Below are 18,326 nucleotides of genomic sequence, written 5' to 3' on the forward strand. Positions count from 1 at the left end.
GCATATCAACCCCGTTCAGTGCATGATTTCGTGAATGACTACTGCGATCAACATATGTCTCCACATGCTTTATCTATGGAAGTGAACCATCCACGTGGTTGAAGTGATTATTTCGCTAAGAAAGAGTATTGCACAAATTTCCCTCTATTAACCAGTGGAATAGGCTAAGATTGGAAGATCTAAACAGAAAATGCTATTTCAATGTGTGTTACTCCATAAAATAACAGAATCCGCCATAATGATGAATTTAATCACGGCGAGACAATTATGCGTAGAAATTAAGCAATGGGACAAATAGACTTGATGTTGTTTTCAATGATTTTCCGAACAAAGTTCGAAATCTGTTAGAGTTTTCTAAAAGTATACATCAAAATAGACTGCTCTATGATGAAAAGTCAAAATCCACAAAAACTAACATGGGACAACTATGCGTAGAAAGGCAGTAGTATATGCACAAAATAGCCAACAAGAGTTAACCGCCCGAAATTTGTATGGCGAAAGACATCTAACGCTGGTTTTCTCACAATTAGGAACTTTTAATGAAAAACTATTTGGTACCGGTATGAGGGATGGTGTCCGCTACTACGCCTACCAAATATTTTTTCGATTAAAGTGCTTAATTTTGAGAAATCGAACCTTAGATGCATTTCGCCATACTGATTTCAGAAAGTTAACTCCTAGTGTGCCGCTGTAACCACGCTCAAAGCAGTCGATTCATTGCTAATTGCAAAAAATAGATAATAGATAATAGTCATGAGACATGAGTCACATAGAACAAAAATGTGTTATAAAAAAATGCCTTGCATCTATGAATATTTTTGAAGTTTATCCGTGGCTTGCTCCCAACAAGAGTTTCATCGTACTATGAAGATGCTCGAGTTGCACGCATTTAGGCGTAAGTATGCTCTTCGTGCAATTTCATAGTACTATGAAATTGTCCGAAAGTCAAAATTCGAACATAGGAAATTCGAGAAACTTTTGGCAGCGCCATCTGTCGTCTACTAGTGTAAATTTTCTATCATAACATCAGATGGTGTAACTGTTTTGCCTTTCTTGTACATCATCGAGGTGTAAGCGTAAAGGCTACATATATTACCTTTTAGCGCGAGAAAGGCACCATCACCACTAGGTGGATTAATCTGTTTTTTTTTTAAGCGAACAGAGGGAAATCAGGACGATATGAGTCGAACGACCTTTTTCTGGAAATTTTCCATTTGAAGAGGAAGGGAGTAGTACCGCCATGAAGAATGATCTCTCTTCAATGGCGTTTACTCTGCTTTGTTCGTCTCCAAAATGACCAAGTTGTTTCTGAGAAGAAATCAAACACTGCGAAATAAAAATCCAATTTGATTAGATGAAAAGCTAATGTCATCAGAAACCTCTCTCAGAGTCAATAGAAACCCTTTTCGCGAGCGACAGTATATGAGCAAGAACATCTTTCTTTTGGAAGATGATAGGGTCACGGGAGGTAATGTTAGGCCTAAATGCAACGTTGGCTCATCATGCAAATTATTCAATAAGGCCGATACAAATATTAAATTTATTTTATGTCCGACAGCTCTTGAAATGTACGAGGGGGGGGGGATAAAAAAAAATAACAAGGAAACAAAAAAAAAGCAAAGAATGTTAAGAAAAAGCAAAGAATATGAATATTTGTAACCAGGGATTGAATCCTAAAGAGAATGAGCAAGTCTCTCACTTATCATCTCTGTATACATATACGATATGTAGCATCCCGCGAGAGACTTTTTTCGCAAGTTGTCGTGAAAGAGAACTGATTCGGGAGGCTATACCCCATGATAAATTTCTTTTAGAAAGCTCCAAATTCGGGGAGCACTGGCTCTGATGATGCATTTCTACTTATTCTACACAGCTGTGCAGTAACCAACACGAAATGAGCGAAAACAAAGCGAGAATCATAATTTTTCTGTGGGGGCTGCCAATCCAATTCTGTTTTTTCGCACTCGTATACAAGTCTGATAAATTTTTTATCATGGCTTGTTATGATTCGGAACAGTTTTTGCCTCTCTTTTATCGTTGTTCGTTATCTATTGAGAGCGATTTTTGCAAACCCTGTTTGTAACATATTTATCCAGTAGCGAATTTAGGACAAATTTTATGTAATTGGAAAAGTACTGGAACTTTTTTTTTTACCAGTTCATTTATTTGGTAGGCTCAGTCGTGTGTGACACTTTGCGGAGCCGCAATTCTCAAGTATGATATTTTTACATGGTATATCATCTTATCTTAACAGTTAGTTGGGAGGGACATAGACCATAATACTCGTGGCGACTCAAGATTAAAAACTTAATACAGGACGGACGGGGTAGGGATTTGGGTTTAGGTTATTTCAGCTGCTCATCCGGGCGTTTGACGTTGAACGTTGAAAACGATTTTGCGTGGCGTCGTGCTCGATTTTGGTTCGTCAGGGAGCATCTTCCGGATGGCCAGAGCAGAATCGGACAAGAAAAAAACTGAGAAAGAGAAGAATATAGGCATTAAACTTTGATGTCAGCCAAGCAAAGGAAGGCATAGATGGCCTGCATATATATCACATCGCGATCTCCCAAAACACCTCTTATATCCCGGCCACCTTATATACCTCGGGCCACAAGGGTATCCAATAGTAGTTCTCTGGAGGCGTCATTTTCCGAGCAATACCAATCTACGTGATCGATGTCATCGTAACCGGCTCCGCACCTACATAGGTTGCTATCGACCAGGTTTATTCTGTAGAGATGTGTGTTTAGTGAATAGTGATTGGACATAAGTCTCGACATCGTGCGAATGAAGCCTCGACTTAAGTCCTCACCTCTGAACCACGCTCGCGCAGAAACTTTAGGAACTATGGAAAATGTCCACCGTCCAAGTTCATTGTGTGACCAAATCATTTGCCAATTTTGAAGAGTACTCTGACGGACTAATGGGAAAAACTCGTTATTCGAGATTTGTCTATCATAAACTTCACCTTCCTGTGCGCCCACCTTTGCTAGCGAGTCCGCCTTCTCATTGCCATAGATTAGGCAATGGGATGGGACCCATACAAAGGTAATCTTGAATGATCTTTTCGATTCAAATCACGCATCTGCCCTCTTATAGTTGTAAGAAAGTAAGATTCGTGCTTAACAGGTTTCATCGACCGGAGTGCATCGATAGAACTAAGACTATCCGAGAAGATGAAATAATGGTCTACGGGCTGATTGGAAATTATCCCCAAAGCGAAGTTAATTGCTGCCAGCTCAGCAACATAAACCGAACACGGTTCCTGAAGTTTTCGGAAGGTGGTTGAATTTACGTTGAAAACACCGAAGCTAGTGGATCCGTTAATGCGAGAACCATCAGTAAAATATCTGTTATTGCAATTGACATGTTCATATTTTTCAGAAAAAATGGAAGGGATAGATATTTGTCGAAGATGATCTGGTATTCCTTGAATAGCGTGTTTCATGGACAGATCGTATTCAATTGAGGAACTGTCGTTGACGAAGTGAACTCGAGGTGGATTATAACATGGAAGACAGAGATCTGACGATATGTAGTTGAGATAGACTCGCAGGTATCTTGATCGATGAGCCAGTTCAAGCATATTATCGAAGTTTTCTAATACAAGTGTGTTACTTGTTCCACATTTGATCAGTATTCTAAGTGAGAGCTCCCAGTAACGGTGCTTTAAAAGAGTGACTCCAGCAAGCACCTCCAGGCTCATGTTATGCGTTGAATGCATACAGCCAAGAGCAATACGCAAACAGCGATATTGAAGTCGTTCAATTTGATTAGGTGGCACTCAGCTGCTGAGAGGAAGCAGAAAGAGCCATACTCTAAAACAGAGAGAATAGTCGTTTTATACAGTTTTATGAGGTCTTCCGGGTGAGCGCCCCACCAAGTTCCGGAGATAGAACGGAGAAGTGGATCCTTTTTCGGCATTTCTCTAACAAATAATCAATATGGATTTTCCAGGTACACTTGGAATCAAACCATACCCCAAGGTATTTAGAAGATAAAGATTGGTTTATGTCATCTTTCAACAGCTTTAGTTTCAGTTGAGCTGGGTACCGCTTCTTAGTAAACACTACCAATTGAGTTTTTTGCGGAGAGAACTCGATCCCTAAATGTCTGGCCCAAACAGTCAGGTTATTTAGGGAATTTTACAATGGTCTTTGCGAGACATTTGCACATGGACCTCTTAGGGAGATCACGGCATCATCTGCAAGTTGTCTAAGCGTGCATTGTCCTTCCAAACAATTGTCAATATCTTTAACATAGAAATTATAAAGCAAGGGACTTAAACATGAACATGAAGGTCCATGTAGCAATTTCTGGAGGTTGTCTGAGTGCCGAGAGTAAAGTTCCTATGTTTTGCTGACAACATATTGTACGAGAAATTATTCAAAATAATGGGTAATCCACTACTGTGCAAATTTTCCGACAGTACTTCTATAGAAACAGAATCAAAAGCGCCCTTAATATCCAAGAAAACTGAAGCCAGTTGCTCCTTGTGCGCATAGGCCAGCTGTATATCTGAAGAGAGCAACGCTAGACAGTCATTTGTTCCTTTACCTTTTCGAAAACCGAATTGAGTATTTGACAGTAATGCATTTTGCTCGACTCAATGGTCAATTCTTGAAAGGATCATTTTCTCCAATAATTTCCTCATGCACGATAGCATGGCAATCGGTCGGTATGAATTGTGATCAGACACTGGTTTCCCAGGCTTTTGAATAGCTATTACTTTGACCTGTCGCCATTCTGGGGGCACAATGTTGTACTCCATGAAACAGTTGTACAGGTCAAGTAATCGTCTTTTAGCGATATCTGGGAGGTTTTTAAGAAGATTGAATTTCATATTATCGCATCCCGGAGAAGAATTGTTTGATGAAAGAAGAGACATAAAAAGTTCCAGCATTGAGAATGGTCTACCCAAAGAACCGGGATCAGTGACTGATTCTCGAAATAGCGGTTCTGCTGGTACGGAATCTGGGCAGACCTTTTTTGCGAAGTTGAATATCCATCGCACTATGGGGGATCCCCATACAAGCGAGCGGTCAAAAATAAAATTGGACTTTTAAAGTGATTTTCCACTTAGTTTTAGCTGTGTATGGTCGAAATAGCATGAATATACAATTTCCAACCCCCCCCCCTTTGGGGATCGTCTATGAATTACGTAATTATTTTTTCATAGGTTCGATTAACGTGACAAAGCAAACCTATTTGGGAAGTTGAAATTTCGTGCGTTTTCTTAAGGAGAAGGAAGGGGCTGTACAAAACTAAGTTCAGCAATTTATGGACATTATGGCGGCGATCATGTTAAATGACATTAATTTCATGACATTCCGTGATATTTTTTGTTCTCACTCTCATGCCTCACAATTTGTATTTAGAACAATTTGTTTGACAAAGTACTAGGATCTGAAGGATCATAAAGCATTAAATGTTAATCAAATAATCAGAATTGAAAATAACTTTTGAAAAAGGGTATTAGCAAATTAGAAATCGCAATCCCATGACATTTTACGTGTACAAGTTATTCAAAAAATGAGATTAATATATTCTCAAAAATGTGGACATTCATTGTGGAATGTAAGAATGCTCCATTCTTCCGAAAAGCAAAATTCTTTTAATTTAAATAACAACACTATTTGAATTACTTTTGATTTGTTTTCATGATTTCTACAAGTTATATACAGCATCATTCTTTTCTGTGTCAAGGTTTAAGTCTTCAATGATATTTTCTTCAATTCCATCAACGATGGAAGATGAGATAAATTCATCTAAAGTATTAGAAGATAAAGAACTTTTGAAAATCTTCAAATATTACAAAATTACGCATGGCATAAGAATAACTAAGTGAAAATTTTTTTCCAACGTCTCCTCGTTATCCAAATCGAGCTTAAAATGGATCTGATTCATGTAAGGCACGAAGGAAAATGTCAACATTTGCCTCTCTTGATCATTTTCTTGCATTATGAGTTCTAAATTTCTTCAACTGTTTATATTGACTTTCCGCTGGTTGTTCAGCCAGTGAACCTCAAAGTGTAGATGAGTGAATAAATATTTCCCTACCATTAGCCAGACATTCATGAACACTAGCAGGAATTTCATACGCTCCGTTCTAACTAAGATATTGTTCGTCTTTACTTTTGCAATAAACATGTCGGGAATTATTGATTCCAGGAGATTTATAAATATTTACATATTATGAAATCTCATATTTAGTTCTCCATCAGTAACTAATGAATAGCTCAGAAAATTAGGTTTAGAGAATGACTCAAACCACTCAAGCCCCAAACGCATTTCAGCGGAATGGCGACGGAAACGGTAAAATTTGACAGGAAATATATGAGCGAACTGTTAAATCCTTCCGTTACCGTTGTGCTGCATTGCATTGCATTATTCATTTACTCCTTTGAAAAGTTAATTAAATGAGCTCAAATGGTTATAAATAAAGTCGAAGTTATTACCAATAAATGTATTTTGACCATACCCTTTGAGCGCATAGTTCAGTCTGACCCATTTTCAATAGGAAACGATGGGACTAGATTTCCCGTCGAATGAAACTTGTTGCGAGAAAATCGGACACAAATAAGTGTCTAAATGGCGATTGCGTTCTTTTGCGCACATACATACAGACGCGCATACACACATACAGATATCACCTCAATTCTTCGCGCTGAGTTAGTTGATATATACCACTAGGGGTCTCTGGGCCTTCTATCAAACATTCGTTTTTGGAATGAGCATTAACCTTGGAGTACGAGAGAGGCAAAACACGGTAAAAAACAAATGAAAAAAATCAGAGTGACTTAACTCTGTTAATTGCAAATACTGGCAAGAAATTCTTTCAGGACATTTTAGTCGAAGCTTTGTCCTTGATGTGTATCATAAAAGAACCCGGGGATTCCTGAGGAAAAAAGTTCTTCACTATCAAAGTTGAAAATAGCGTCGTTTTTGGAAAAAATATTGCTTCCGCATTTTTCAATTTTTTCACAGTGTAACCATTAGTTTTTGCACACCATTTAAAAGCTTATACAATAACCTTTGTAATGATGTATTAACATTGAAGAAAAACATTTAAAAAATATTTCAATAAATAGTTGAAAATAAAATATTTTTTCAGAAAATTTGCTAACTTTTTACCCATTTCTGACTTTGCCACCTTATATCTTTGGAACTAGTGCACCTAGAGACTTCAAATTCAGAATTTCTCTTAATTAGAGTATTGACAATGGAGAGAAAATATTTTAAAATAATTCGGAAGACATGACATTTTCGATTAATGACCGCCCGAAATCCTATAGTGGCATCGGTTGGAGCATTCTTCACTCTCATTGGTGGCAATGCGGTTCCGCATGTTGCGGACCGTTTTCCAAAGTGTTGTCATTGAGGTTTCTCGTGATAGTCCCTCAACAAAACGTCGCCAGTAGCTACGTTTTTTAGCCTTGAGAAGATGTTTGAGCTTTCTTTCAAGCTCCAAATACTCTTCGAAAAGCTCAGACCTTCCGTGTTTACGGAAGGCCTTGAAGGCATCAGATTTCTCAGAATACAACTTAGTACATTCATCATCCCATCCAGGAGTGGCTGGTCTTCTTATGACAGATGTACTTGGAACGCGTCGTTTCTGAGCTTCTAGTGCGTTTTTTTTTTAATTAATTCGGTAAGGAATCGATATTCATCCAGCGGTGGAAGAACATCAGTTGATTCAATACAGTGCTGCAAAGTGTCACCGTACAAGTCACGCAAAGCGTGACAATAACAAAATCCAGGTCATGTGTCAAGCACTCAATTGTGATGCTCAATGTGGATCTCACATGCTTGGTGTAACGATCACCATGAAAGTGACATTTTAGCAACTAGCGCTTGGTCACTCACCATGTCTTCACTTCTTCTGCCTGTGATCACCAGCATGAATGATAGGAAAACTTTCCTGATGTTGTGGTTGTCATATCCATGTCATCTTGACTATCGTGATGATCACTTGACCTATGCGGTGTTTGGTTCGAAATCAACGCTCGACAGCAATGGAATAATCCACTTAGCGGAATTAATGGATTTTGCTGTGATAAAAATGCATGAAGCCAAAATAGAATTTTTGGGAACATTTAAGTGTTCTTATTGTTTATATTGACTTTTGTGCAATATTTTAAGAGGTGCTATTAAAAGAAAAGTACATACATAGTTTTTCCAAATTTGATCCAGACTATCTTTTGAAAAAGGCCAATTTTTTTATTGATTTTTCAAATGGATACAATTAAAAAACGACGCATCCTACAAAAAATGTTGTATGGGTGACTATCGCAAAATCAGTCAAAGTTTCTAATAAAGATATCGGAAACAATTCAAATTGAGCCCTACACTGAAAAAAAATCAGTTTCAACAGTTTCAAAAATTAAAACTCGATTTGCGAAAACGCTTTTTTGATTTGTATGAAATTGTGTCTCAAGATAGGTGATTATGTTCCTACCAACCGTCCATACATCGCAAGCTTGACACTTTTAAGGGAAAAAGTTTTTCTAACAAAAATTTTCTTGTCGGAATTGGTTTTTTTTCTCAGTGTCAAGGAGTGCCATTGGATTTAACATATACATACATATATTTAAATATTCCTGTACAGTCAAGCAGAGTACAATATTTAGGTCGTAACTAATCGCAACGGATAAAAATACACTGAAAATAATTTCGACAAGAAAAAGTTTTTGTTAGAAAAACTTTTTCCTCCAGCTTGCGATGTATGGATGGTTGGTAGGAAACAAAATCACCTATCTTGAGACACAATTTCATACAAATCAAAAAGCGTTTTTTCGCAAATCGAGTTTTAATTTTTGAAACTGTTAAAACTGATTTTTTTCAGTGTAGGGCTCAATTTGAATTGTTTCCGATATCTTTATTAGAAACTTTGACTGATTTTGCGATAGTCACCCATACAACATTTTTTGTAGGATGCGTCGTTTTTTGATTGTATCCATTTGAAAAAATCAATAAAAAAAATTTGGCCTTTTTCAAAAGATAGTCTGGATCAAATTCGTAAAAACTTAGTTAGAGCCGTTCACAAATACGGCCCATACAAATTTCAGAACCCTCCCATACAAAATACGTTACGAGAGGGTGGGTTGGGGCTGTCAGCCCCAGGTCCATTTTAGCGTTATGTAATTTGTGAATGAACCCTTAATTTAACTATTGATTTATCCAATTTATCAATTAAAAACGACGTCAGTCCAATCAAACGACAACAAAATCAATCAATAACGGTGCTCACCTGCACTTTTGACAGCTGACCGACCTGATGCTCTTTATGGCTCTCAGCTTGTGGTTGTCAATCTGGGTGTCACGCTTACCGAAGGTACTCACGTGTCAGCTTCTACATGTCACGATGCGCTTGCAGTGATTGTCAGTAAAGAACATCGTTTAAAAGCGTGGTGGTTTTTGTTTTCATATCTGATCATCTGGTGATGGTCACGACATTTTGCAAGACTGATTCAATACCAATTTTTACCGCCGATGTAAATTTTTGCCAGTCAATGTTTTTCGTGAGGTCGAAAGGAACATTAACTGGCACTGATCGTTGATAGCCGCTTTTGATTGTGGTGACTATCGGCATGTGGTCACTACCATGGGGATCTTGGATTACCTTCCACGTGCAATCTAATGATAGTGAATTAGAGCATAAAGACAGATCTATTCGACTTTCCTGACCTTGAGGTCCTATTCGAGTTACTTCGCTTGTGTTCAAAATATTCAAGTTGAAATCGTCGCACAAATCATAGAAAATAGGCGCTCTGTTATCGTCTCTAGTTTCGCCCCATGCAATACCATGTGCATTCATATCACCCAGTATTAAAACTGGGGATGATAAAAGAGAGACTGCGCTTCAAAAATGCCGACGATTAAGTGAAGCATTTGGGGGAATATACACTGGAGCTATGCAAAGGTCTTTATTCTTTACATTTACTTGGCAAGCGACGATTTCTAAACCATTAACAGTCGGAATGGGAATTCTCTGTAGAAAGTGTGACATTGGCGAATAATGTTAAAATCGTGGAAGTTGATTTCATCTTCAGAAGAAAGCCATGTTTCACAGAGTGCAAATATATCGCAATCGGAGTTGCGAATTAAAAACTTAAACACGTCCAATTTATGTTTCAGACTGTGACAGTTCCACTGCAGCACAGTGATTGTATCTTGTATGGCCGTATTATCCATCGAAAGATACAAGTCCTGCAAGAAGGGGCCATGAAACAGTCAATTGCTTCAGATAACTTTCAACTGTTGGAATAAAGAGGTCAATGATTGGCCTCAATGAATTCGGAATATTGAATAAGTTCAAAATACGATCCACAAGGTCCTTAAAGGATATCAATCCTCGCTTGGACGAGATTCTTTTCTTGGAAGTGCGAGTAGCAGTTTTCTGCTCAGAGATATTCCTTGACTGATGTTTCGTTGTAACATCAGTTTTAGGCAATGGCGGGAATGTCTTACTGCAACATGGGTCAAAAGTAGCAGTATAGACAGGCTGCTTCGGAATTTTAAATAATCCCCCATTACCATCAGATTTCGGCAAGGGGGGAAATGCTTATCTAATCTTCCGGTCAATGTCAGCATATAGTGCATATACTCCTGTATATATATACGATTGTGATGCATCACCAGTGCTACGATGTGCACGTATTACCTGGCAATCTAACTGCATTGATTGTCTGCCTTTTCAGAATTCCCAATAATATTCCGTTTAAATATCACAAATGATGGTTAATTGTTTGTGCTAAGGGAAAGAAAAGTGCAGTGGGTATCGGCCAAGTGGGTGCTAAAATGATAAGCGGGAACAATACCTAATTCCATTTAAATCTTTTAGTATCATTAGTGATTAGCACGCGTTATTATTTTATGTGGGGGCACGCATGGAACATATTTTTCAACGCGGGTGTCAGGCGGCTGACCCATGCTCGACCAAAATAGTAAAATTTAGCTAGAATATTTAAATTTTGTTTGATTTTTTTATTTTATTTTTATTTTTGCCATCAAATGATTAGGAGCTTATTTTCAACATCACATAACGCAAGAGAGGGTAAAACTCTGCGTTGCATAGAAAAGTTAGGAGGTCCCCGATTCGGTGCAATGTTGCACTGTCGTGTGGGGCATGGTTGTCCCGTGTCGTTTATGGCGATGTCGTTCCCGCATCTATGACGCCTTTGCTTGAACAAATCATTTTATGTAATGGCGGGACATGTTAATAATTCATTCTAGTTCTCAAATATTTTGGTAGATACTTCTGGAGGCTGTCAAGGCGGGAGGGACATTGCCTATGAGTGGCAGAGGCGGCTGTGCTCTGGGCGGCAGCATGGTGAAAGCAGTTTCGGGATAGTTAGGATTCAGTTTTCATACTTAAGAGAATATCTAGAATAATATTATATTTTGATGAGCCAACCTCCATTTTTTAATCACGAGCTTTATTTAGTAGCATAGGTTATCAGCACTTTACTTAATTATCAGTAATCAGTAATATTGTAAAATTTAATTGATTTATTTTAATTCAGTTTAATTATTTTAATCTTTCTGCGTCAAATGGTTAGGTATTTGTTCCCCCACCCCTTCTGCTCCCTCCTTTTCTATTTTATGTTTCCAAACTTAAACCAACGTGATCACACTAATCCCAAACTGCACGTACCTCTATCACGTACATACAAGAAGCGACAATCACCAGAAAACGGATTTCAATCATTTCCCTTTCACCATAAGTATAAATCATCTAAGCTATAATAAACTCCATCGTAGCGATCCCGAACTGTCTAAACATCTAAACACTGTCTATTATGAACATAAACACAACCGTTTCTATCTCTACAAACATTTCTCTAATAAAAAGGTTCCATAGCAGTCGCTAGAGCCGGAAGCGGTCAACAAGCCGCTCCATACTCTCCTCCTCTATCTTCTATTATCTCACAATTTTACTACCCTGAAACTGAACTGTTTCGGACCCCTTATGGGTCTGAAGCAGAGGACGGGACACTCGAGCCTACCAGTCAGTGGATGGAAAGGTCCGTTGTGATAAAGGGTCTATCACAAGCCTCGGATAACCTGGAATAAGTTTTCCACGAGTCGAGTTCACATTGATTTCATGAGTTCTATAAATTAATCGTCACGTTGAAAATTTAAGCCAGCAGTGTAAACGTATTGCCTAATGTCATACAACGTAGATTGGCCACGGCCCGGGGATACGTTGAGTATAACAAGAATAACAAGAATTACCATCAGATTTCGGCAAGCTTCTATGGATGATTCAAATATTTCATGGGCCGAAAAAGCGTCCAACACCAGAGCCGAGATTAGGAAAATTGGCCGAACATAAAGTCCATTTCGCACAAAACTTTTAATGGATTAAATAATAGCTTTTGAACCATTATTGTTGTTTTTGAATACTAGCGTAATAACCAAACGTAAGAAAGCCGTTCGGTGGCAAAATTTCGGTAAGATCTTCAAATCGATAAATGTGCTCAACCACAGCATAATAGGCTAAGGTTTGAGTCTTATACCCTATTAGCTTTTCCATATGGTTACTACAAATTTCTTTGTCTTCACCTTATGTTAATGATGTTTGCATTTGTTACTGTTCGACTATCTCTATCTCGAATTAACGATTTTATTAATTATTTACTCCAATTTCCAGGCTTGGAAACTACCACTGAAGGTCGCCGAAGAAGGATATCCCGCGACAGTAAGTGACCAATCGCTTGCGCCTCAGCCGAGAGTAACTGCAGCGACCTTCTCTCGGACGGTCGTCGTCGCAGCATTCGTCAGCTGTACGATTCGCACCAGCGACAAAAACGCCGTTTCCTCTATTCGCACTTTTTCGAACAATCTGACGACGAGTTTGACGATAGCAGTGATGAGCCCGAAGAGCACAACAACAACAACAACGATAGCAACGTTGTCGTCGATGTAAATGCTGGTGAGAGCGGTGTTGTTGAGGACGAAAGCAGCAAAGAGTCAAGTGTCTGTGACGACCCGTTGTTCAGCGAAGAGGTAGATCCTCTTTCGACCAGCGGTGCGGAACCGGCATTGGTCGGTGCGACAGAGAACGTATGCAGCAATGGCAGAAGGGCGGTAGTTGAGGCGCAATTCAACGGGAGGGCGACCCGTTCTAAGCACAATGCAAACAACGGTATCAGCACCAGTGGGGGTGCTGGCGAAGATGAGGATTCCTATGCAAGCGAAATCATCCTCACGACCAACAGCGATTGCAGCTTGGATGAGTTTGTATCGTCGGATGACGACAGTAATCTGGAGATATCTGTGGTAACTATTTCTCTCTACTGATGATAACGGGAACAGTTTAATAGTTTTATTTACATACAAAGCGACTACTGAATGGTTGCTGAAATGGGTTACCATTCAGTTTCTATTTTTTCGTTTCTTTTTTTATTATTACAGGACGAAAATGATTAAACTAAGTTGTCTAAAGTATGTGAAACAATTTTTGATGCAATCATGAAATTAAGTTTCATCAATGATGCCGTATTGTGAGGTACTATTATACAAGTAGAAAGATTTGTTTTGCAATATATTTATTTTCAGTATTTTCTATTCGTTTAAATTGTAAACTATCACACATTTTTTCATATTTTGATCTTGTTTTGTATTATTTACAAAATAGAAAACATGAATTCGGGTTTAAACTGTTCTACATTATCAACTGCTGAAGAAATAGTTTCACGACGCAAAAAGATTTTTCGTCGTATCCTGTAAATAACTTGTATAAAATAGATGAGTTTGGAAGCAATTATTTCGTGAAGCGGGCCGTTTCGGAACAAATGTGTGTAAAATGAAGCGTTGCGTTGCGTTTGACTATTGAGTAATTATCATAAGCTGGACGATTGAAAATACTTGATCGACTATGGTTTGCTACTGATTTTGATGCTTACGTTTTTTTATTATACGTATTTTTATTATAAAATTCTCGTGAAATTGAATTCAGCGCAGATCGTCCAAAGGTTTTCATAGCATATATGGAAGATTCGAACCGGTGACGACAGAGTTCGCCAATTCAATAATATCATTCATCCCTGTTCTTCAGCGTGAAAAAAAAAATTCTCACAATGCTCGCTACATGATGGACAACTTTTTTTTACATATTTTATCTAATAACTACAGAGTTGATGCGTGTTTCAGCATTATGCGGATGATCCATAATATCATTATAAGATCATAATCATTTCGTCCGATCGACACGTCGATTCGCACGAATTAAGATTAACAAATGTCAAGCAAATAACATTACTGTACGAAAAGTATTTTGTTCGATTTTGAAGTAGGGTTTCCCTATTCCCGACTCTGTGTGTCGATGAATTTAAAATTCATCACTGGATATACCAAAGGTATTCATATTCAATTTACCTTACCACAGAATATTCCTATCTTACAGTTTATATGGGTTATACATGAGACTGCACTCAGTGACAAGAAAATATTGTTCTAGCATTTGCATTCTGAGTACTTCGTTGAGTAGTTTCACAAAAAAACTATTGAAAGAAAAAAATCTGTAAAGTGAGAACAAATATTAATTCTTCTTCTAAAACTGTACATTCCAACTGAAACTTGGCATGCTTTTCAACTTGTGTTGAACTAGCATTTATTCAGTTATACATTGAAAGCTTTTCTATGCCCTTCATTGCATGAAGACACGCTCCCTGTTGCCGAATGCATTGTTTTGCGAGCAAATCGGTTGAGAATTACTACACTTAAAAAAGTTGGTCAATGTTTTTCTTAGTTTTTGTGTACACACCTACATAGGGACCGACAGATATTTTCTCAGTTTGTCAATGTTGAATCAACACTATGGATCTCCGAGCCATCTAAACAATCTTTTCGAAGTCAATTATAGCCTTTTTGGGGCCTTCCTTAGCCGTGTGGTAAGATGCGCGGCTACAAAGCAGGACCATGCTGAAGGTGGCTGGCTTCGATTCTCTGTCCGGTCCAGGAAATTTCGAATTGGATTTTTTTTCGACTTCTTTGGGCATAAAAGTATCGTGTTAGCCTCATGATATACGAATGCAGAAATGGTAACTTAACTTGGCTTAGAAACCTTGCTGTTAATAACTGTGGAAGTGCCTGATGAACACTAAGCAGCAAGGCGGTAATGTCCCAGTGGGGGATGTAATGCCAGTAAGAAGAAGAATAGCCTTTCCGTACAACTTTTTTGTACGAGAAAGGCAAACAAATTTTTCTTACATTCAGTAAGGTGTTTGCTAATTTCCCCAGAAACTAGAAATAATTTACCAACCATTGCCGGCGGCAGATCAAGAATGCATCAGGAATTCGCAAGGATATCGGCATTTCGGTCAAAACTGTCCGGGATTTGGCAATATATCCTGAAATAATGTTATATTCGCAGAACACTTGGAACCTGTTACAAATTGGCCAGTGAGTCTTATAGTCATCAAAATGTATTTTTTTATATAGATTCTTTATTCATTGTCTTGGAAAAACATGAAATTTGACATCCATATTTGCATGGTTCCATGATTTCAAAACCAATTCCTTCCGCGGCTCCTGCAACCTACTATAAGGAAGGCAGTTGACACTTTATGGATGAATTTTCTACATACCCAGTGCCCGTGATCCAATTTTTTATTTATGATAAGGGATGTACGAGTCCGTAAGACTTTTGTAACATTTTCTAGTACGACGAAAAAACTAACGCTTTTTGTTGGCGTTTTTCTTTTCAATTTCTGACATTTGTATAATGTATCTGCTCGTGTACATACAATTCAAAATATCGATGCTTTGTAACACATCAGTACTTACTTTAGCTAAATTAACTTTGACTTGCACCAATCTAATAAATTTATATTCGTCTAATATTAAACTATACGGATGAAACAATAGCAAAAATATGTGCCTTGTTATTATTGATGTATTGGATGGATATTAATCGCAAAATTTTCAATTCGTTTTCCAATGAAAATACTTTTTTGGAATATCTTTTCTCATTACTGTCTTGTTGTGTTCAATCGGACATGTTTACCCAAGTCGAACACAAAATCTTGCAGTGTATAATCGTTCTTATTCACGCCGCTCGCCGTAGCATAGCGGCAAGACGCGTGGCTACAAGCAAAAGCATGGTGAAGGTGGGTTTGAATACCGGCGATGTTTTAAATTTCTGAGTGGGATTTTTTTTTGGTGTGGTACACTTTATGATTAGTACCCTTATAGGCGGAAATGCTTCGACGTGGAATGCGATGCCGGTAAAAGAAAAACAGTTTGCAATAATAGATTTAAATGTTTTGATATACATTTGAGCTATCGCAACAGCTGTTATTTGTTAATTTTATATGTATATAAATCTTTGAAACATTTTGACATCAAAATCTAATGGCAGACCAGATCTGTATATAAAAAAATGAAGATGTAAAGTTCAAGCTGGACCGAAGCACAGAAGCGACATTACAAGGTTTGTTTCGTTAAAGGATTCAGGGATTTGTCTCAGTAGCGTTACGTGTTTATCTCCATCTAATTTAGATTCCCACCAAGTCCACGACAAAACTTACTCAACATACAGGCACATCATCATCAGTTAAGCATCTCATCCCAGTTTATAGAAATTATGTGCGATGCAAAGCAACTAAATGCGTACATCTTCTGACATGTTACACATGTCTCGAAGAAGTAAGATACTTGTAGATGCACGTCTTACTACTACTATACACACCTCATACATTCATGTTCACTTAAAATACGCATGGGAAGGATGATAGGACATCCTGAAGCGTAACCTGACACTTACACAAATGCGTGGTGACATAAAAGTTTAGTTTAGTATGCAGTAATTGAACGACTCACTGAAAGATTAATTCAACAACGCTCTGTATTTACTGATCGTGTATCTATTTCTTATAATTATAGAATACAAAGCAAATGCTGCGAATCAGAAATAAATTATTGAATAAATTAATACTACAAATTAAATTTATTGAGATCGAAATATCATTAAATGCGTTAAAAACACTATTGCATCCATTACGAGACCGGAGATGGGTGTTGACAAAAAGAAAAAAATAAATAAAAATCTATTTTTAAGATCAACACAACACGAAAAACAACAAAAAAAAGTTTCAACGCAACTGAAATGAAAATATTTATAAATATTCTATTTAATTTAATGGCTTACACACACAAACATACATTTGTGAAATGACGAGAGGTATATTTGCTTCCCAAACGCTGCTGCTGAAGTGTTATAGCAAAACATAATTTGTACATTATACACATGTAAACCTAATATTCTAGCGTAATCCTCATCTCTTAATCACGAGCATTAACACACCAACACACACACACATGAGTCGTTTCAAAACCCACGCACCTACACCAATTCACCACTCACATACACACGAAACATGATCAACCATTCAACATACGTTCACTTTCTTCGTAGGGTCACGAGTATGAGCATTCATTCCTTCTTTTCTTATACATGAACATAGATAAACAGAAAAAGAGCGAAATACTTTTCCATCCGTTCTGTTCGTTGCTTTCTGTCTTTGAGCTTTCTAAAAGAGAGTCCAATATTGTAAAGTTTTCCTCTTATAAATAAACAAAATTCGCCACGAAGTAAAATAACATTAGACTCACGAGGCGAAAAAAATACATTTAAAAATACACGCAGAAGTGAGAACGGAATGATGATGAAAATACACGGTAAAATAGCGTAAATTTATCGGGTAAGTGTATGACGTAGCGGAAAAGTAAAAGGAAAATGCAAAATGATATACATTTACGACACAAACAAAAAATACAGAATATAAAATATATATAAAAAAGTAAAAAGTAGAAGCAAACTATATATATAGTAATATTGAATAAAAACATAAAGAAAAATGAGGAAAAAAAACAATGAGCAAAAAGTAAACATTAAGTAAAAAATTTGTAATATTTGTAGATTTGTTTGTGGACAGGTTAATAATCTAAGCTCTATATAAATATTGTTGAATAGATATATCGTAAAATTGTGTTAAAAGAAAATGAAAAGTTGTTTTATTTTAAAAATACACAAAATCTGGATAATAATTAAATGCATATAAATAATAAATAACAATGATAAAATTATGAATAGCTTGATTATTATTTTTAGCATCCGAAAAAACACTATCCAATAATCAGATACATATTCAAATTTTCTGTAACATGTCCAGTCTTTTTAGATAAACAAGTTTTAATTCACAAAAGCACGCATTTTCATAAAAATTTGATTCTCTGCTGTTCAAATTTGAATTTCGACTTCTCACTTTGAGAATACCTATGCCTGGCGTATTGTAGAGCTCCATAATCGTCGGTCTTGG

The 18,326-nt window shown here is 37.3% G+C and overlaps 1 protein-coding gene across 2 annotated transcripts in view; it reads left to right on the plus strand.

Moving 5' to 3' along the window:
• LOC134212183 (serine-rich adhesin for platelets-like) overlaps positions 1-18,097 on the plus strand; it is a 58,094-nt gene extending 39,997 nt beyond the window's left edge. The window contains exons 6-7 of one of the 2 annotated variants that reach the window (XR_009979210.1): positions 12,656-13,284; positions 13,420-18,097. Coding sequence is in view for 1 of the 2 variants with exons in the window: in XM_062689812.1 (XP_062545796.1) it covers positions 12,656-12,711 (56 nt within the window). In the remaining variant the exon portion in view is untranslated. Of the gene's footprint in view, positions 1-12,655 lie in introns of both variants that reach the window. The other variant, XM_062689812.1, reaches the window with a different exon arrangement.
• The last annotated feature ends 229 nt before the right edge of the window (positions 18,098-18,326 follow it).

Source organism: Armigeres subalbatus, chromosome 2, assembly GCF_024139115.2.
Source record: "Armigeres subalbatus isolate Guangzhou_Male chromosome 2, GZ_Asu_2, whole genome shotgun sequence".
Taxonomy (NCBI): domain Eukaryota; kingdom Metazoa; phylum Arthropoda; class Insecta; order Diptera; family Culicidae; genus Armigeres; species Armigeres subalbatus.